The 21,531-nt window shown below is 60.6% G+C and overlaps 1 protein-coding gene across 1 annotated transcript in view; it reads left to right on the top strand.

The window, feature by feature from the left end:
* The first annotated feature begins 17,135 nt into the window (after positions 1-17,135).
* The window catches only part of KCNAB1 (potassium voltage-gated channel subfamily A regulatory beta subunit 1), a 45,541-nt gene continuing 41,145 nt past the window's right edge, over positions 17,136-21,531 (top strand). Inside the window, exon 1 of the mRNA XM_056114393.1 lies at positions 17,136-17,434. Within this exon, the coding sequence (XP_055970368.1) occupies positions 17,223-17,434 (212 nt within the window). The 5' untranslated portion in view covers positions 17,136-17,222. The remainder of the gene's footprint in view (positions 17,435-21,531) is intronic.

A 21,531-nucleotide genomic window follows, 5' to 3' on the forward strand; every position in this document is an offset into this window, starting at 1 on the left:
CTGAGGACAACACAGCCAGGGACGCGCAGTTCTGGGTCCCTCATCCTGGGGTGCAGGTGGTCCTGACCGTGGCCCTTAGGAGGTGCAGCGGGTCACGAGTCCCTGCCGTGCCAGCCAGGCTGCCCACACGGCACCCTGGTGCTGCTCCCGGCCAGCTCAGTCCCCAAAGGCCAGGCAAGTCCTCCCATGTCCATCTGGGCGTCCCTGCATGGAGCCCTCTGAGCCGTGGGCGGGGGTGGAGCGTCCGCGATCCCGGCTTTCGCTGGGTGTTCGCCCCTTTCACCAGGGCTCAGTGTCACCTGGCCCAAGGGGCGTGGCGGGAGCTGAGCCTCCCTCCCGCCTCCCGCACAGACGGGAGACACAGATCCTGGACAGGGCGCTGGAGCCTCCCGGCCCTCCAGGATGCTGGCTGCCCGCACCGGGGCAGCGGGGAGCCAGATCCCTGAGGAGAACCCCAAGCTCCGGAAGCAGTCGGGGCTGTCGCTGGGCAGCAAGGACAAGGCCCCCCGAAAAGCTCCAGAAAGCGGGAAGGATGGCGGCGACCGTGGCCCGTCCAGCCAGGCCCAGCTGCGGGCACGGCAGCTGGCCCTGGTGCGGGAGGCCGAGATGAGCTGGTACCTGCGGCTGCACGAGCTGTCAAGTGAGCAGAGCACGGCCCACACCACCGGCATGCCGCACAGGTGAGCCGCCAGGGGGAAGGCGTGGTGGGCGGCGCTCGGGGCAACTCCCCGAGGCACCCCCGACGGGCAGACTCAGGACAGACGCACAGAATCTCAGAAAATCAAGAGGGTTTTGCCAGGGAGGTTCCCACAAAAACCAAGTCCTGAATAACAATTTCCGGGAGGTGCTAAGGACACCCCTGGGCCCTGGGGAGAGGCTGAGGGAGGTTGGGGCTGTTCCCTGAGACGGGCGGGTGTAGAGCCTGGTGGGTGATGGCTGAAGGCTCGCGCAGCGGCTCAGTGCCAAGCAAGGGACTGATCGGGTGCACCCAGGGGCCCTTCCCACAGTGTTTCCATGCGCCCTCTATCTCCACCCCATCCTACTGTCAGGGCCCCTGTGTCACACTCAATGCCGAGTCTCACCTGTGGCCCCCTCGGTCCCAGCTGAAACTTGGGACGACCAACTTGCAAATACCAGAGCGTGCTCTCTCCCTCCCCTCAGGCAGGGCACAGTACAGAGATCCACTGAGCACGGACAGACGCACGCCCAGCGTGTTCCAGGGCGGCTGCTGCGTCCCGTGTCTGGGCCCCAAGGAGGGTGCTGTCTTCTGTGACTGCATTTTAGAATGGGTGCTGCCTTCCATGGCAGCATTCTAGGATGGGTGCTGCCTTCCGTGGCCAAGCTTCAGTGAGGGTGCTGTCTTCCGTGGCCGTGTTTTAGGGTGGATGCTGCCTTCCGTGGCCAAACTCCAGAGAAGATGCTGCCTTCTGCAGCTGAGTTTTAGGATGTGTGCTGCCTTCCATGGCTGTGTTTTAAGATGTCCACTGCCTTCCGTGGCTGCGTTTTAGGATGGGTGCTGCCTTCCATGGCAGCATTCTACGATGGGTGCTGCCTTCCATGGCTGCATTTTAGGATAGGTGCTATCTTCCATAGCAGCATTCTAGGATGGGTGCTGCCTTCCATGGCAGCATTCTACGATGGGTGCTGCCTTCCATGGCTGCATTTTAGGATAGGTGCTATCTTCCATAGCAGCATTCTAGGATGGGTGCTGCCTTCCGTGGCTGCTTTAGAATGGGTGCTACCTTCCGTGGCTGCGTTTTAGGATGGGTGCTGCCTTCCGTGGCCAAACTCCAGAGAGGATGCTGCCTTCTGCAGCTGTGTTTTAGGATGTGTGCTGCCTTCCGTGGCTGTGTTTTAAGATGTGCACTGCCTTCTGTGGCCGCGTTTTAGGATGGGTGCTGCCTTCCATGGCAGCATTCTACGATGGGTGCTGCCTTCCATGACCGAACTCCAGAGAGGATGCTGCCTTCCGTGGCCGAGCTGTAGGATGTGTGCTGTCTTCTGTGGCTGCATTCTAGGACAGGTGCTGCTTTCCGCACCAGTGGAGATGGAGGAAGGACTCAGGAGGACAGTGCCGTATGTGGGGAGGAGCCCCAGCTGGGACTCAACATTTCCACTGTCCCGAGAGCTGCGGGAACCGAGTTCAGCCACCCAGAGCATGATTCTCACGGAGAGTCTCATCCTCTCTGTGCAGGGGTGGGATGACCTCGCCCCTGTGCTCTGGCCTACACGCATGTCTGTGTGGAGGGTCAAGGTGGTCGAGGGGAGACGAGCTGGACTCTGCCTGGCTTGCCCCCCTGCCTGCTGTCCTGCCCTCCACATGGGTGGCCCAGAAGGCGTGTTCACGGTGCTGTGTTTGGCGAGGGCCCCAGGACCCTGTGGTGGTTCCACAGCCAAGAATGAGCTTGTGGGAAGCACACAGGCAGGTTGATGGGGGGAGCTCAGGACCCCAAAGCAGCCACCTCAACTGCATGGCCACGGGAAATGGGGTTCCGAGGGAAGGTGGGGAGAATGGCTGGCCAGTCAGGTCACTCGGCCCATCCCAGAGACGATGTGGCTGCAAATAAAGGACTGTTGGGGGGGTGCTTAGGGCATACTCCTAGTCTGTGCTCAGGGGCCACTCCTGGCGCACCGGAGGACCCAGGGGGTGTGAGGGACAGAGGTGGGCCTTCCTGCTGTGCTCTCTGGCCTGCGATTGAAGATTTGAATGGGGTGCATCTATCCCTTAGGTAAAGGGCTCCTGACAGGGTTCTGAACTCAGGCGGCTGTAGCAGCAGGACACCCCAATATCTGGGAGGCGTGGCCCTCGTCTGGAGGAGGCTGCGAGCACAGCCCCAGGTACAGGTGGCCCAGGTGCCTACAGCTGCAGTGGGGGGGGGGGGGTTCCCGAGGGTGCAGATGAGCTCCCCAGCTTGTGCCTGGCCAGGATCCCTTAGAGATCGTTAGCAGGCGCAGGTGAGGCACCCAGATGGGTGCCCTCAGGTGCTGTTCGAAAGGCCATAGGGGGCTTGGGCGGGAACCGTGGGTCGCTGTGCCTCAGGAATCTGCAGGAGCTGCCAGCGACTCTGTGCATCTGAGGACAAGAGACCACCGTGGGCCCAGACCACCATTGGTAACGGGAACAGAACGCTGGCCGAGGGGCTGCTGCAGGAAGGGTCTGGGCATCTCTCCTGTGTGAGGCCCCCAACTGCACAGTGTGATGTCTCCTCCCTTCAGAGACCACTAGGAACACATGCCTCCCAGAAGCCAGTGTGACGTCACTTCCTCCTAGGGGTGATTGGGATGTCACTTCCTTCTGGGGCCAGTCTGACTTCCTTTCCTTCTGGGGACTGTGTGACTTTATCTTCTTCTGGGGGTGAGTGTGACGTCATTTCCTCCTAGGTTGATGGGCTGGGGCCTGTAGCCCTGAGGCTCATGTTTCGTGGGGTCCCTGTCTATGTCTGGAGCCCAGGGCAGTGGCTGGCATATGCCCCAGGTGCTGTGTAACTGTGAACTTGATTAAAAACTGTTCACGAACTGGACCTAAATAGTAGAGGAAACATCAGAACCTGGCACATGGGACAGTGTGCAACGTCCTCGCTCCAGGAGGCTGTGACTGGTTGAGGTGTGGGCCGTGTCCTGAGTCGGAGTCTGGCATCCACTCTGCCTGGATTTAGCCTTTCCTGTGTAATATTCTATACCATTTCAGGCTCTTAAAACCCACTTCCAGTTCTTCCAGGGGCCACACGGCAGGACTGAGTCCTTTAATCTATGAGCGTTTGTGTCGGATTGTTGAGTGTGCTCCTAGCCAGCACAGGGATGGGCGCTGGGGCTGTGGGCCCGTGGGGCCTCTCGTGCAGGGGCTTGGGAAGTGGAGCAGATGGGCGGAAAACGGAGCTCATTATTCCAACCAGGCTCCAAGATTTACTGTGGTAAATTTGCTGGTGGAAGAGCTTACATAGTGGTGCCAGAGTTGGTTCGTGGGAATGATTTCCAGGGACTCCGGGAGTACAGAGAAGTGAAGGGAGGTAGCCCCTTCCAACTCCAAGAAAGCCTGAAGATTTCAGTCACTAAACCCACATACCTGAATTTTCAGCAGGTTAATTTCTTGGTGAGGTCTGTCCTGAGACAGTGGGGTTCAGCCAGGGATATGTGTCGATGTTGGATTGTGGGGGCAAGCGACTGCTGGGGGTTCTGGGTAGGCACTGGGCTAACCCACCCCCCTGGGATGTTGCCCTAGATTTTTCAGCCATGCATGGGTCTGAGATTTACTGCATCTTTTTCATTTCTTTTGAGATTTAATTATGAGTCTCTGGAGCAAGCCTGATGAATGAGCTTGTATAGTGGAACTGGAGGTCATTTGTGGGTCTGGCTCCCCTGATTTGGCATTTGAACAACTGGGCGGTGACACCCAATGAAGGTGGCTTCAAGTGGAAGTTTATTTTGGAATTATCTTCAGTGAGTTCAGCATAGTGAACCAGAACCCAACTGTTAGAGTTGAAAGCTGGTTCTCCGGGTTGCTGAATGCCCTCAGAGAAAGTGCTGATGCTGGGAGCCACCACCAGAGGGTGCTGTTCAGTTATTCACCTGCAGCTGACATGGAGGCCAGCAGAGGGCGCTGTTCTTGCAGGTCACCTGCAGCTGACATGGGAGCCAGTAGAGAGAGCTGTTCTCTGTGATTCGTCTGCAGATTGCACAAGGAGCCAGCAGAGGACGCTGTTCTGTTAGTCGCTGGCAACTGGTGCTGGGAGATTGCTGTTCTGTCATTCACCTGCAGCTGGCACAGGGAGCCAGCAGAGGGCGCTGTTCTGTTAGTCGCTTGCTACTGGTGCAGGGAGGGCCCTGTTCTGTTATTCACCTGCAGCTGCTACAGGGAGCCAGAAGAGGGCGCTGCTGTGTTTTCACCTGCAGGTGATGCAGGAAGGGTGCCGCCTGGACTCACCTACAGCCGGAGGGCCTTGGCTGATGAGGCGTCATTTATAATTAGAGAGATGAGCTCTCAGGGCAGAGATAGCTCAGCCAGTAAGACATGTGTCTTGCACATGAACAACCCAGGAGTGATCCCTGAGCACAGAGCTGGGAGTCAGCCCTGAACACCCTCAGGTGCAGCCCCCTACCCTCAATAAAGTACAAACAAAAGAAGAAAGATGTACCCCCTTTTGAGGCGGGGTGTCTAAGTGTGCTCAGAGGTCCTGGTGCCCCCAGCAGTGACTGTTGGCCAAGGAGGCCAGTGGGTCAGCGCAGGGTCCCAAAGCTGTGACCCCGCTCAGGCCCTGGGATGCAGAGTCCCCTGGGCCCCCAGCAGTTTAGCACCCAGAGATGCTTGGGGGACCTGTGGGCCCGATGGCACTCACCACTGTCCACTCTCAGCCCTGCCCAGTCAACCCAGAGGCAGACGGTCATCTGGGGATTCGAAGCCTAAACTGAGGCAGGGGCCAGGGCCTGGTCTGCCCGCGCCTTCCCGAGACTGGCCTGGCCACTTACTTCTCTGGGGCTTTTAGGCCTCGTCCTTAAGCCTGGCGGGGGCCGCCCTCTGTCTCTCCTGGGTGTGCCTGGGGGGCTGCGGGTGAAGACCCTCCCACCCTGCTCCTGCCTTTTCTCCTGCGTTTCACCGGAACCGGGTACGGCCCTGGGTGCCCTGAGTCCTGTGCCGGGAGGTGGTTTGGCGTTTCCCCTCTCTGCAGGCCTGCTGTGGCCCCGGGCCAGTGCTCTGGGGAGTCAGCACCAACACCCAAACCTGTGAGAAACGTGCTGTGGCTGCTTCCCAGCCCCGGGTGCTCAGTGTGTGGGGTGGGGGGTGTGTGTCTGTGAGGACACACTGATCACCTCTCGGGGATCTCCGTGCTCCCATGCTCTGCCACAGGGCCGGCTCTGTGCTCCCGGCCTCTGGCCCACTTCCCACCCAAATATTTCCTTTTCCCGAAATAGCAGGGCGTGGGAAAGTGCCCTCGTCGCCTTCCCAGGCTGGTGCCCACGGCTCAGGGCACAGTCGCACACGGAGAAGAGACGGCCACCCGGGAGGACGCGGCCGGCACGGTGACAAGCATGCATCTGTACAAGCCAGCCTGCGCCGAGATCCCCAGCCCCAAGCGGGGGCCACCCAGGTCGGGCGAGGCGGCTCTCAAGGGCAGGCGCCCCACCGCGGGCCCCCGGCCCCTGGCCCAGGCAGCCTGTGGACCTGGCACGGCAGCTGACCATAGGTCCCTGGAGAAGTTTCTGCGCAGCCATGGTGTCTCGTGGGGGGACACCACCCGGGCCAGGACGGGCATGGTCTACAGGTACGGCAGCCTTGGACCAGCTGGGACGGGAGGGGCCAGCCAGCAATTTCCTCCGGTTTCCTTCCCTTTGTTGTGGGGTCCCCGCTGGTGGCGCTCAGGGCTTCCTTCGCCCCAGTGACACCGGGAGCCTGTGTGTTGCTGGTGTCAAGGCCAGCATGTTCTCTGCCGGGTCCTGCCTTGCCAACGGTCTCCGTGCGGAGGATGGGGGGGCTTGTGAGAAGCGGGGGTGTTCTGTGGGGATGTTGGGAGGGACAGGCTGGGCAGGGGACCGTGGCAAGGCTGAGGACCTATGACCCCGCTGCCCACGCCTCCGGTCTCTGCTTTACTGGGGGAGGAGCCCCTTGGGTGTCCGGGGGGTCGTGGTCCCAGTCATCGTCCACCCCCAACCTGGTTGCTTGCGTCACTCTTGGGGCACAAGCCTGGAGGGCAGGGCGGCCTCCTGAGGGCGACAATGAAGAGTGTGAACGGCAGGGGACAAGCTGTGCCCTGAGGAAGGGCATCAGGCTGTGGTGAAGGGCCACTCGACCCTGCAGGCACGGCCAGCGTCCCGAGCCCAGTGTTCGTCCCTGAGCCCAGCCCAGTTTCCCGAGCCCATGTCCGTCCCCGAGCCCCAGCCCGTGTTGGAAGTACTTGGTGTCCACTGCATGAGGCCGAGTGTCATGGAGTGGTCCCGTGCCTTCGTGCTGGACACGGTTACAGTCTCCAGAACGGGCAGGGGATGGCCTAGGCACGGGGATGGCGCCTTTCCACCCCCTTCCTGCGTGCCCCCTGCTGGGGACTACTTGGCCTCGGCCACTTCCAGTCCCGCTGTTGCAGTGCTGCCCTGAGTCTTAGCCACCAGGGGGCGCCAGGCCACAAGGACGCCAGAGCCCGGCCAACCGGGGACCTTGGTCCCTGGTCATGGCCCTTACGGTCTCCCTGGACTCTGGCCTCGGTCACTTTCTCTCAAGACACAATAGGAAGTCACGGCCGGGGATCTGGAGAGACACAAGCTGTCCTTCATGCCTGGGACTGTGCGAAATTCGTCAGGCCAGGAAGTGGGTGCTGGAGGCCCTTTGCAGATGAGCTGCCTAGTTTCTATTTTGTGAGTTTGGTTTTGGGTCACACCCCGCGAGGCTCAGGTTCCTCCTGGCTCTGCACCCAGGAATTACTCCCGGGGGTGTTCGAGGGAAGCTGGGGATCGAACGCGGCTGGCCACGGGCAAGGCAGCGCCCTCCCGCGGCGCTGTCTCCAGTTTGGTTTGAATCCAGGTCCTGGGGGAGGAACTGCCCGTGGGGACCAGCCTCCTTGCCAGGGAAGCGGCTCCTGCTCGCGAGCGGGTCCATGATGTCAGCATCCGCAGCTCACCTTTGCTCGTGTTCCCTGCCTGCCCAGGACGGTCCCATGGGTGGGCGGGGGGCAGACTTGCCACCAGTGCCCTGGAGAATGTGGCCCCTCCCACGCCAGTGAGACCTCCTGGCACCTGCACCTCCACCCCGTTCTGGCCCCCCAACCAGGGCCCTGCTTGGTTCGGTTTGGGTTCCGCTTAGGGCCACACCAGGAGGTGTTCACGGCTCGCTACTGGCTCTGTGCCAGGGTCCACTCCTGGCGGGACTTGGGGACGAGGCGGGGGCCAGGATTGAACCTGGGTCGGCTGTATGCAGGCAAGTGCCTTCCCTGTCCATCTCTCCAGGGACTTCGGGGCACTTCCTCTACAGGACTCTCCCCTGCAGGACCCTCCCACATTTGGGACCCTCACCAAGGACTCCCCCTTGCAGGACTTTCCCCTGCAGGACTCCCCCCTGCAGGACTCTCCCGCCTGCAGGTCCCTCCCCGTAGGACTCCCTGCTTCAGGACTCCCCCAGGACTCTCCTCTGAGTGGAGGTGCTGCGTGCTGGCGTCCTCCACCCCTTCTGCTCAGGGTGTTTTGAGCTGAGCTGGGAGCAGCCCCTGTGCAGCTGCCCCACGCCCACCCGTGGGGTCTTGCACTTCTGGTTCCTGGCCTTCAACCCTTGGTCCCAGCACCCACGGGCCTGGTGGGGGAGCAGGAGGAAAGTTTCTCTCCAAATTCAGATTTTCTTCCTCTTAGCAAAAGTAAATGAAACTTTTCAAAATAGCAGCTTTTGTTGCATAACTAATTAAGGGTAATGGTATGATAAGTAGAATCACAGGAACTGTGAAGGAGAGCAGGAACGCCCCCCAGGTTCTACCTCCCAGGAAAGGGCTGTAGGTGTTGGGGGGAGCGAGCTCTATGGCTGCATGCGCGCGCACACACACACATGTCACACTCAGGCTCACGTGTACCCTCTCACACTCACATGCTCGCACATACACTCAGACACACACTCATATACACTCATACACACCCATACACACAACACACACACTCATAACACTCATATACACCCACACACACAACGCTCTCACACACTCATACACATTCTCATAGCACTCATATACACACACAACACTCACACACTCATACACACGTTCTAACACTCATGTACACAACACTCTCACACACTCATACACTTTTTCATAATACTCACATACACACACAAAACTCTCACACACTCATACATACTCATAACACTCATACACCCACACACTCATACACACAACTTTCATTACACTCATACACACCCCCACACAACATTCTTCCACAGTCTCACACACACACACACACACACACACTCTCTCTCTCTCTCTCTCTCTCTCTCTCTCTCTCTCTTATATCCTGTCCTGTGGCAGGAGATGCCCTTTTAGGCAGGGAGGAAGCAAGCTTTCCCTCAGACAACGGCAGGGGCAGGGTTTCCGTCAGAATAGAGGCCTTGGTGGGATCACCTCCAACATTCTGAGCCCCAGTAAAGACAGCAAGGGGGTCCCGCGTTCCGGAGGCAGGTGGGCTGCGGGTCGGAGGCGGAGGGGAGTGGCCTGTGGCCGCTGGATGGGACGTGAGGAGCCCGGAGTTTAGGGAGAAAACTCGGGGAAGTCGGGACCAACGGGGCCAGGGCAGAGTTCCAGAGAGTTCCTCTGATGGCCACGCACACACTCTCACACTCACACCCAACACAGTCTTTCACACTCATGCACTCCCTTACACTCTGACACACTCTCACACTCACACTCTAACACAGACGCTCACTCACACACGCTCTGATGATCTTTTACACTCAGACACTCGGACACACTCCTGTTCACTCACACACCCATCCAGTCGCTCACACTCCTACTCTCACTCTGACACACTCATCTGCTCTCCCCCTCGCGTGCTTTGGTGCCGGCTCTCAAACCCCACACCCACCAGCGCCCCAGAGCTCGTCCCTGCTCTTTCGTTCGGGGAAGCCTGCCCTGAGGTGCAGCCCTGAGGCCTTCCACGCAGACAAGCCGCTGGGCCGAGCCTCCCATCTGGGCCCGGACCTCGCCACGCCCATTCTCAGGTGTCTGTGCAGATCATGTGACTGCAGAGCTTGGGGGTGCGCCTGCCGCCTGCGAGCCCTCCCGGGACCCCGTCCCTGTCGTCGTGTCCTGTTCTCTCGGGTGATGTGGGGGTTACCTGCGGAAAGACACGGGCCTAAGCCACCTGAGCCGTCCCATGGGCGAGGGGCAGCTGCCAGGGTGGTGTGGCCAGGGCCCCTCTGACGCCCTCCCACCCGAGTCTGGGAGGGAGTGGGAGGCCACAGGAGCCTGGGCTGGCTTGGCATCGCTGCACTTCCAAACCTCCGGAAGTTTCTGGGCCCCTGGCCACCACGACGCGGAGTGGACAGCTAGGCTGCGGCCTCTTCTGCTCCGTCCACTGCTCAGGAGGTCTCCGGGGCGGCCCACTCAGAGTCTGGGGAGCTGCTGAGGGTGAACGCAGGCTCTGGGTGGGACCCTGGTGTCCTGGGGTGGTAAGGAAATGCTGCTGCCTTCCTGAGGTCCCGGGCATGCAGAACGATGTCTGGCCCCGTGGGTGCTGTCATCCTCATCCTAGGATGCCCCGCACCCATCTGAGCTCCCATCGGCTCCCGGGGACCCTTTGAATTCCTGCCGCTTGTCTTCACCAGGCAGAGGAACGGCGAAAGTTTCCAGACCAGCCTCGCTCTCCCCTCCTCCAGGCTTTGACGCTGAACCGCGCTTCATTTTCAGGAGTCCAACCTCACTTTCTATCATCATGCAGCTTTGGCTACGTCTTTGCCAAACCCAAATTTCTTCCATATGTTTCAGGTTGCATGTCTTTTTTTTTTTTTTTTTTTTTGCTTTTTGGGTCACACCTGGAGATGCACAGGGGTTACTCCTGGCTCCGCACTCAGGAGTTACTCCTGGCAGTGCTCAGGGTACCATATGGGATGCTGGGAATCGAACTCAGGTTGGCCGCTTGCAAGGCAAACGCCCTACCCGCTGTGCTATCTCTCCAGCCCCTCAGGTTGCATGTCTTAAATTGTATTTAAGATTCATTAGATTTGGGGGAGATGAATAATTGTTTATATATATATAATATATATATATATTTTTAAAAGTTTGTCTGTGGATGCCCCGTTGTACCAATCTGAAACAGCATGCTTTTCCCAGTAGAATTGTTTTGGTATCATTGAAATTCAATTGACATAATGTGAGGTTTTATTCCTGAACTCTCTGTTCCCTTCCATTAATCTCTATGCCTGTACTTTGCCAGTCCCACATTCTTCATTACTGAAGCCGGGTAGTAAATTCTGAAATCAGAACATATAATTCCTCCAGTTCTGTTGTTTTTCAAAACTGTGGGTTTTTCTGTTTTTGGTTTTTGTTTTTGTTTTGTTTTTTTTTTGGTGGGGGGCCTCACACCCGGTGATGCTCGGGGTTACTCCTGGCTCTGCTCTTCTGCACTCAGGAATTACTCCTGGCGGTGGTTGGGGGACTATACGGGATGCCGAGGATCTAACCCAGGTCAGCCACACGTAGGGAAGATGCCCTCCCCGCTGTGCTATCACTCTGGCCCCTCAAAACTGTTTCTGTATTTCTATAATCTTAGAAGCAATTTGGCAGTTATCACAAAACTCAACTGAGAATTTTTGTTTTGCTGTTGGGCTGCACCTGGCAGTGCTTGGGGCTGACTCCCGGCTCTGTGCTCGGGGATCACTCCTGCTGGTCTCAGGGGACTGCCTGGGGTGCCGGGGATTGAGCCCAGCTCAGCTGTTGTGAGATTGTGGTGGGACCGTGCTGGGTCAGGTTGGTGGTGGGCACAGAGCACTGGGCACAGAGGCCCAGCCCTGAGTCTGGAACGTCTGCTGGGTATGCTTCGTCTCCATGACTGGAGCAGTTTTCAGCACAGGGGTGCATCTCTGTGTGAGCTTTGTCTCTAGATATTTACTCTTATTTTTTTTTGGTCACACCCAGCGATGCACAGGGGTTACTCCTGGCTCTTCACTCAGGAATTACTCCTGGTGGTGCTTGGGGGACCATATGGGTTGCTGGGAATTGAACCCCGATCGGCTGCGTGCAAGGCAAATGCCCTACCTGCTGTGCTATCGCTCCAGCCCCTAGATATTGACTCTTGATGTCTCAATAAATTCTGTTTCTCAATTTGGGAAGATTCGTGTATAGAAGTACAGACGGCAGCTGTGTTGCTCTCATATTCCAGGACTTTCTTGGTCCATCTAATAGTTCTAGGTGGTTTGGGGGCAAAGGTTTGGATGGCACCAGCTGTGCTCAGGGCTCCCCCCCGGGGGCTCAGTGGGCCAGATGCAGTGGTGGGCACTGAACCCGCTGGAAAGTGCCGTGATCCCCCGGACTGTCTATATCTCTGGTCCCTCCCATAACGAAAAAACATTTGTCGTTTTGTTTGTTTGTTTTCGGGCCACAGCCGGCAGTGCTCACAGTTTGCTCCTGGCTCTGACTCGGGTCACTCCTGGCAGACTCGGGGGTCCTCTGCAGCCAGGGAAAGCAAGCACCTTCTCCACTGTCCTGTCCCTCTGCACCCCCCTCCATTTTAATATGTTTTGCTTTCATTTCAGTTCAATGAAAATAGTTTTGAGTCTCCCTCCCCCATTATTTCTCTTCAAGAGAGTTATTATGTGAGGGAATGCCGTCGAATTTCAAACAAATTGGGGATTTTTCTTCATGGGTTTGATTTCTGATTTAATTCCACTGCACCGGAAAACCCTTTTCATGTGATTTCAATTCTTTTAAATACGGCTATGTGGGTCTGGGAGACATTAGAGGTGGCGGGAGAGGGGGGTGGGCTCAGGTCCCTCAGACGTCTGCCGAGTCTGGCTAGGCTCGCCTGTGTCTTTGGCTGGTTGGGGTTGGTGCCATTTGTCCTGTCCGTGATGGAGGCAGCACCTGATGGCCGCTCGGTGTGGGATGGTGACTTTCCCCCCCAGAGCCGGGCCCTGTGGTTCTGGGGGTCTGAGTGCGGTGCTGCTTAGACTTTCCTGTGTTCAGTACTGACTCGCCAACGTGCCACTTTATTTTTATGAAATCGGCCTCTTTTGGGGCCCGGAGCGATAGCACAGCGGGGAGGCGCTTGCCTTGCTCCAGCCGACCCGGGTCCGATCCTGGCGTCCCATAGGGTCCCCCGAGTCTGGCCAGGGGGATTCCTGAATGCAGAGCCAGGAGTAATTTCTGAGCACAGTCGAGTGACCCAAAAACCTGAAGGAAAAAGAGAAAGAAAAAGGCGTGATGTCCCGGACGGTCGCCCGAGCCTGCCGAGCGTCCTCTGAGGGTGGCCAGTGCGGTCATCACACACTTCGGGTGAGGGCGCCCTCGGCATGCCGCCTCCACTCACCTCTCCCGAGCCCCGTGTGTCTCCACAGATGCCATCAGGTCAGCTCTTGCTGTCCTAGCTCCAATCTGGTAACCTTTGCCCTTGTGTCAGGCATCTGGAACATTCCTGGACAGAGTATCAATTGGCATGTTTGCTTCAGTTTACCACGTCGCATTTTCCCCTGCCTTTCGTTCCTTGTTCTTCTTCGATTGCTTTCTGTTAAGTATTTTCACTTGTTCATTAGGAAAATACTGTCACTGTCCTCCCATTGTTCATCGATTTGCTCGGGTGGGCACCAGTAATGTCTCCATTGTTACTGTTTTTGGCATATCGAATACGCCATGGGGAGCTTGCCAGGCTCTGCCGTGTGGGCGGGATACTCTCAGTAGCTTGCTGGGCTCTCCGATAGGGATGGAGGAATCGAACCCGGTCGTCTGCGTGCAAGGCAATGCCCTACCTGCTGTGCCATCGCCCTCTTCTTTCATTCTTGGGCCACTCCTGGCTCTGTGCTCGGGTCACTCCTGGCTCTGTGCTCAGGGCTGACTCCCGGCTCTGTGCTCAGGGTCACTCCTGGCTCTGTGCTCAGGGCTGACTCCTGGCTCTGTGCTCAAGTCATTCCTCCGGGGGCTCAGGACCCTTTGGGGGGCTATGGGCCCGTACCCCAGGAGACCAGCACTGACAGCGCCCTGCCCTGCGTGCACAAAGGCTTCCTGGGCTCATTCTCCTCAGGTCGCCTGGCTGGGGGCTGCTATGGAAGCCCGTCTGCGACCCGAGCCTGCTCTCAGCTCTGCCGGGGCAGGTGGACGCTTGTGTCCCTCCCGTGCCCACAGCAGTAGCCCTCCTGCCCATTTCCATGCTGCCCTCCCGGGGGTGACAGGGCGTGTTGGCGTGTCTGTGCACGTGGGTCTCAGGAGTCGGGGCTGAGGGTGCTGCTGCAGTGTTGGGTAAAGCTGCCTGTTGGCTGCGCAGAGGCGTGGGGGGCATCTGTATGGAACGGTGGCCGGGGGCTCCCTAGGATGCTCCCTGGGGACAGGGGCCGACGCCTGGGGAGCTGAGCCCACGCTTGCGTCTCACGCAGTCTCTGGGCTTCGGGCGCAGCAGTGGCTCCAGGCGGCTTCCAGGCGGCTGCCCATGGTCGGGATCTCGGACGCTCTGCCGGCCCAGGTGTCCGAACTGCTGACAAGCAGCACGTGCGCACCCTGCTGCTTCAGCCTTAATCACAAGGAACTAGCACCCGGAGGGAGGCGCCTCCGCACCCCTGTGTGAGGCTCCGGGATTCCTTTGTTCCAAGTGTCTGGTCGGTATCCGGGCAGCAGCCGTGCATGCGGGTGACGTGAGCCCAGCTGGACTCAGCCACAGCGTCTGGCGGGAACGGGGGGGGGGGGGGGGCTCGGAGGGGCGCAGCGGGAGGACACCGGCCTTGCACCCGCCAACGGGGTTACACCCCAGCACCCCAGTGGTCCTGAGCCCTGTGCTGTGGGTGTGGTTCGGGATAAACAAAGAGCCCAGCTGAAACTCAACACCCGAGGAAGGCAGGGACGGTGGAGAACCGCCCCTCACCCCCTGCCCGTCTCTCCTCACTCCTGAGGAGGCCTCAGCCCCTGCAGGGCCCCGGGATGGCAGGAGCCTGTTGGGACACGGTTCAACTGGGACATGATGACATGCAGAGACGCAGGTGGGGCTTGGCTCTGAGCTCCCAGGGCTGCGGTGGTCAGCGCTTCCCCTCCCCCCTCCCCCCTTCCTCCCCCAGAAGGCCTGGTACCTCTGCTCCCAGCCTGGACAGAGCAGTAGACCAAGCCAGGCTCCCAGCAGCTCCGAGCACTCGGGGTCCTGCCCCTTCGGGGGGACCTCAGGGACCACCACAGTGACTGCGAGGTGCCTGCTCCCCTCTGCGTCCCTGGACCCTCCGTGGGCTTCAGGCAGTGGACCGTGGGGTCCGTGACAGCCTGTGATGTGGCCTCTGTGCCCACCAGCAAGGGCCTGGGGCTGCGTCCACCGCCCAGGTAAAACCCCGGGACCTGCAGCCACTGTTCCTGGGCTTGGGGGAAAGGGCTGGTGTCGCTGGAGCACCTGGACCTTTCCTTGGGCGGAGAACACAGGCCCCTGCGTCTGGTCACGCCCACCTGAATGTCACCCCCCGCATTGCCACGCTCTCCCAGGGGTGAGACTTCAGAGGCTAGTGGATGGTGTTCCCGCTGGGTCAGCCCGTGTCCCCTCCGGGAGCGTCCCTGTGGGGCCTGTGGCCATGTCTCGGCTGTCACCGTTTGTCACAGAGCAGCCCCTCTGTGTGGACTCTCGGCCCCTCAGTCTCGCCCGGAGCGGCTGCGGCTCAGGATCCCACAGGGCCTGCAACATGGTCAGCCCCGTGCCACTGTCGGCACCTGTGTCACCTGCTCATCTTCCAATCTTCCACTGTGCTTCTGCACCTGCATCATCTGCATCTCCTCCTGCCGCCCCCACCCTCCCCTGCCCCTGTGTAACTGGATCTCGTGGGTATCTCTGCACCTACATCTCCACCTCCACCGCATGTGTGCTCAGGAGTCTCCCGACCCTGGAAAGCAGCCAGGGACTCTCCAGATCCACTCTCTGTGCTCCACGCCCAAAGCCCCGGCACGAGTGTCCGGACTCAGCTGCTCGGGCATCCCACAGGATTCCTGGGGAAGCTGGAGGTGCATCCTGTGGCAGGGGGTCTTCCCTGGGGCCTCATGGCTGCATCTCGGCTCTCCCCGGCGGCGCTGGCTGTGGGCAAGTGGCAGGGTCTCTTCCTTTGAAGGAATCGAGTTTATCCAAGAATTTGGCATCCTCCCCCTCCTCCCTCTCCCTCCTGCCTCCCTACTCCCCCACCCCTTCCCCTCCCCCCTCCTCCTCCCCCTTCCTCTCCTCCCCCTCCCCCACCTCTGAGCATCGGGTACCCCACAAGGCTGGGGTACGGGGTACAGGGCTCAGGCCTGCCAGCCCACCCAGCCAGGTCCCTGCAGCTCCCTGCTGGCCCGCAGCCGCAGCAGCCACCCTTCCTCGCAAGTCCCCTGCTGGGGAGCCGCTTCTCCTAGTCCTCCCACTTCTTCCTCTCCTCACGTTGCCTGTTTTCCTGATGCACTGACCATCCCGATGAGCCAGCTTCCCCCCCGCCCCCACCAGGAAACAGCTCTGGTGACTTGCTTCCTGCCGGCCACTGTTCTCACAGCTGTGGGGCTGTCCCGGCTCCCAAGAGGGGCGCTGGGCTGGAAGGAGGTGCCGCTTCCCTCGCCTACCTTGCGCACCCCAGGGGCCCGGATGTGCTAACGGGTGGACGCTAGGCTCATGGACAGACCATAGTCCCACAGTCCCACAGAGGCCACTCACCCCCATGCCCACGGCATGGCTTACCCACACCTGGTCAGCCCCACACCAGGACATATCCACGATGGGTCAGCCCACCCTGGCCAGCCCCGCGGACACAGCGCTGCCTGGAACTGTGGGTGGTTGGGGGGACTTGGAGGGCTGCAGCTGCCCCTACAGCTCTGGGGACTCAGCTAGAACACCCTCTGTCCCCTGACAGCCCGTCATGGGCAGATATCCAGCCCCCTGCCTAATGGTCACCGCAAACCTCTGGCAATTGCTGGGTGGACAGGGCTTCAGAGGGACCAGCCCCTGGGGGCTCTCCAGGTCCCAGACAGAGTCTGCAGACCCCCAGCTTTTGCCCTGAGGCACACCCCGTGGATCCCAGAAGCTGCCCTTCCCGGTGAAGGCCACCCTGCGCCTCGCCCTTGTGGCCCTGGACACCCACAAGTCTAGTCGCTTTGGGCTTTGCAGTGGGAGCCCCAGGAATGAACGGGACTTGGCAGACACGCGCGCTCCTGCGCCTTCCCGGTGGCCTCCCCCAGAGGCTCCAGCCAGAGTTTCTGCTTTTCGGGGGCCACACCTGGCGGGCTCGGGGCCCCTCCGCGGCGGGGGTGGAGCGTCGGCTCTGCGGCGACCGGTGGGCAGCGCTGCCTCGGGCCCAGCCGCTGGCTGGCGGGCGGGGCGCGCAACCCATTCCGGTCCCCGTCCTAGTCCCCGTCCGCGCCCCCGGCCCGGTCGGTCCCCGAGCCCGTCCCCATCCCCGTCCCCGCGCCCGTCCCCGTCCCCGCCCCGGCCCCGCCCCGGCCCCGCGCCGTCCCCGCCCCGAACCCGCGCCCGTCCCCGCGCGTCCGCGCGCCCGTCCCCGCGCCGCGCCCGTCCCCGCGCGCCCGCGCGCCCGCGGCTCAGAGCGGCTGCAGGCGGCTCGGCAGGGGCCCGGGACGATGCAAGTCTCCATCGCCTGCACCGAGCACAACCTCAAGAGCCGCAATGGCGAGGAGCGGCTGCTGAACAAGCAGGGCTCGGCCCCCGTCAGCGCCGCCCGCGCCAAGTTCCGCACCGTGGCCATCATCGCGCGCAGCCTGGGCACCTTCACCCCGCAGCACCACATTTCTCTCAAGGAGTCCACGGCCAAGCAGACTGGCATGAAATATCGGTGCGCGCGCGCGGGGCGCGGGGCGGGTGGGCGCTGTCGGGCTGGGCGCCGTGCGGGTGGGCACCGGCAGGATGAGCACTGTCCGGCCGGGCGCTGTGCGGGTGGACACTGTCCGGCCGGGCGCTGTGCGGGAGGACACTGTCCTGCTGGGCGCTGTGCGGCTGGGCACTGTGCAGCTGGGCAGTGTCGGGCTGGGCAGCGTGTGGGCTGAGCTGTGGCGGGCACTGTGCTCGCAGCGTGCGCAGGGCACGTGGTGCAGGAGTGTCTGGCTGGACAGCGTGTGGTGGTGCAGGAGTATGCAGGATGGGCGGGCTGGGCGTGGGGGGGATTGCATGGTGCAGGGATGGGTGGGAGGGCGGGGTCGGCCAGGGCAGTGAGCGGGAGGGAGCCCCTCGGGCTGGGAGCGGCTGCAGGGAGCTGGCCAGCCCGGCTCTGCACCGCGCAGGGCACTCGCCTGGTTCTGGTCCAAGCTCAGCTCCTGCGGCTCCCCGCAGCAGCGGCTCCTGCAGTTCCCTGCCCGGCAGCTGGGAAGTTTGTGGGGCAGCGAGAGAGGCTTGTGGGAGGCCTTCCCGGGTCCAGCACACCTCCTGCCCCCATCCCTCTGGGCTCTGCTGACCTCAGGGATTGCCGTGCAGGCTGAAAAGTGGACAGTACCCTCCGTGGCTGGACTCGGGGAGGGGTGGACGGTGCTCTCCAGTGTTGGGAAGTTACTTTCGATAACCCCCTGCTCTTTGCCGGGGCCAGGGTGAGGCTGGAGGGTCTTGGCTGGGGAAGGGGCTTGCCCAGAGTGTTTCTTAGGAGCCAGAAGCCCTGAGAGTCCTTGAGAGAAGTTTCTCTGCCGAGCAGTGGGTCGCTGCAGACAGGCCATGCTGGGGGTTGGGGGCTTGGACGTGCTTCCCAGCCATTGCGAGGGGCGCTGAGTGAGCGGGGAGGGACCCCCCCAGGACTCCAGGAGGGTCTTTGCTCCAGGGGTCGAAGAGAACTGGGCCCCTGCTCTCTGCTTCCCAAGACCCCCGCTAGGGCCCAGTGACAGCCGCCGTCGTCTTCTGCTGCAACGGCGCCAGCCCCTGACGCAGGGGCCAGGCCACTGCGGGTCAGGGCTGTGGGCTCAGGGGCTTTGGACCTGCCTGAGCTGGGCGGTTCAGCTGGGGAGACTCTGACCTGGGTACACTTGACCCTGGAAGCTGGAGTTGGATGACAGACAGGAGGGAAACCAGGATGAGAAGAGACTCGCTGTCACACACGGACATACGTGTTGGTGGCAGCGTCCTCCCCTTCGACTTGGACGTCACCGAGATTTGTGCCCAGGCCCTGCCCTGCTCCCGCAGTGGCTGCAGGACATAGCCTGTGATGGTCCTTGAGCCAAGAGTTCAGTCAGGGGTAAAGCGTCACCCCGTGGCCGTGGTTCCAGTCCTGGCAGGCTGCTAGGGTTTGGTTCCTGCCCCGGGTTGTGTGTCTGGAGCCAGAGGGACAGGCGCTGTTTGGGTTTGTGCCGGGTCTGACCCCTAAGCTCGGCCGTGGTGCCATTAGCTGTATCTTCTGTGGGGGGCTCACGTGTGGCACTTCACAGAAGTGAAGGCAGCCTGGTCCCGCAGATGCCGCTTGGGACGTCCAGGCTCTTTCGCTCCCAAGGCTGCCGCTTTAGCTCGAGGTTGGAGTGAATATTGGGACACGCTCTCCAGGCAGGCCTAGGTCATTGTCCTGGCAGCAGGCATCTGGGGACGTCTCCTCTGTGACCCACAGGCACACGGCAGGAGCATCCTTAGACAGGCGGGGATTGAGCAGCTGCATGCCAGAGACCCCCCAAATTCAGGTGCCTGTGCGGTCTGATCTCGTGGTGCCCGACCCTGCCTCATGTGGGAACCGTCAGCCACAGGGACCTTCCTGGAGTGTGTCCTTCCGCTGCTCTCCTTGGCCTGGCCTCTCTCTGGCCCACGTCAGTGCGAGGGGCAGCTGGTGGGGTCTGGGGAATGAGTGGCTCCTGGCGTCCAGGGCACAAAGGTCTCTGAGGAGCTGGACCTGCTGTCCCTTGCCCCTCAGGCTGGGCTGTGGTCTCCGGTCCCTCAGCACCTGCAGCTGCCCCAGAAGGCTCATCCAGCTCTGTTCCCCCTGCCCCGCTCACGCTGTCCTCGGTGCTGGCTCGGCTCTGCCCAGGCTGTCCCTTCCTGCCTGGGTGGGCTGTCGGGCCAGTGGCCCTGCACCCAACACCTATGCCAGTGTGCCCCTCTCATTAATGCATTGGTTCCCAAGGCAACTGGCTGGACCTCAGTGATGGAGATGATTGATAGGTGGATTGGCGTCTACCTTCTGGAGTGATCAATCACGTGATTGATATCTGTGTTCCGAGGTGATCGATCATGTGGATTGGCGTGTCTGTTCTGGAGTGACCATCACATGGCTTGGCGTCTGTGTTCCGGAGTGACCGATGGCACAGTGTCACTGTCAGCAAGCAGGGGGGACTGTGTCCAGGAGTGGGGGTGGTGGGCCAGAGAACAGCCTGTGGGGCTCCGGGAGAGCCTGGCACTTGGCGGGTGTCTGGGCAGACCCTGGAGAGTCCTGAGGTGGGGCTGGGCGGGGGAGCGTGCTGAGGCTCCTGCCGTCCCTGGCAGCCCCTCCTGGAAGCTCCGTTTCCTGCCCACGTGCCTCCTACGAGGGTGCTGAATGAAAGATCAGCCGGGAGCGGCTTACGTAAAAGGCCGCCCGTGCGGGAGTGGGAGGCACCTGTGGCCGGGGAGGGGCGAGTCGGAGGCGCTTCTAAATAGGAGCCTGGTTTCCGTCCAGGAGCGCTGCGCTATTTAGGGCCGGCTTTCCGGGCAGAGAACATCACTGTGGTTCTCACTCCCCCTGGGCTGCGGACTTTCCTCTATTCCTCAAAGCGGGGGATCCTCCCGGAGAACTGGCGGCTGATTCAGCCCCAGGAGTTGATTCCACCTCTGCACACCCCAGCCCGAAACCCACAGCGCGGGGCACCAGGAAGCGGTGGGAGGGGCGGGGAGGAGGGCAGACGACAGGTGGATAGTTCCAGCTCCTTGGCTTTGAACGTGCGGGCACACCCAAGTGTGCACATGTGCGGTCTTTGTGTTCACCCGTGTTTGTGCATGATGGGGTGTGAGCTTAGAATGACCTCTGTGTGCGTGTCTTTGCGTGCGTGTGATCTGTGTCTGTGACATATGTCATCTGCGTGTGTATTCCGAGTGTGTATATGTGTGTATGCCTGATCTGTGTTTACACGATCCGTGCGTCTCGATGTGTGTTTACATGATCTGTATTGCAGGACGGAGTGTGTGATCTGAGTACACGTGAAACCTGTATGTATGTCTGACTGTGGGTGGTCTCTGTGCACACATGTATGTAGGCAGATGAAACCCCTTGTCCACTGCCGTAGGTGGGACTTTGACCCAAGTGTGTGTGACTCGAGCAGCGCATCATTTGTAAAGGTTTTAAGCTTTTTCAGTCACAGTATTTCAAGGTGTCAGTGGAGAATGTCCTCTTGTTGTTGTCGGGGACACACACCCGGCAGTGCCCTGGGCTTCCCCCTGGCTCAGGGTCCCTCCTGGCAAGCAAATGTCTGCCCCACTATGCCTCCCTCCAGCCCCCAGAGAATGCTCGAGATGGGAGACCAATAGTCCAATTACACTCAGAAGAACCACGGTTGTCAATTTGATTTTCGGAACGGTTTTGTTCATCTTATCATCTGTTGGTGCTGTGAGAGCAGAGAGTGCAGTGCTCATGGGGTGCTGGGCAGCTGCCCTGAGACCTGACCAGACGTGCGGCCTCGTGTGTTCCTCAGGACACCCTTTCCGAGAAACCCCAGCTCCCGAGTGCTGGTCCCCGTCACCTCAAAGCCACTGGACAGATCGCCGTGACCTGTGACACAGCTGGGAGCCAGGACACATTCCTGCCCAGTGTTTTAGGATTGGGAGTCAGGGCTGAGACTCATGTCCGGACCTCCTGGCGGGGAGGGTCCTGTGCCGCCGTCAGCGAGGTTCCAGGACGGGGTCAGCCCTCGGTCTGTGGGGCAGCGCCGTCCTGCCGGTCAGTGGCCAAGGTCTGCTTTCACAACAGTGGCCCCTGCCATAGGCCATGGAGCACTGCAG

The sequence above is a fragment of the Sorex fumeus genome, unplaced genomic scaffold (assembly GCF_029834395.1).
Source record: "Sorex fumeus unplaced genomic scaffold, SorFum_2.1 ptg000024l, whole genome shotgun sequence".
Taxonomy (NCBI): domain Eukaryota; kingdom Metazoa; phylum Chordata; class Mammalia; order Eulipotyphla; family Soricidae; genus Sorex; species Sorex fumeus.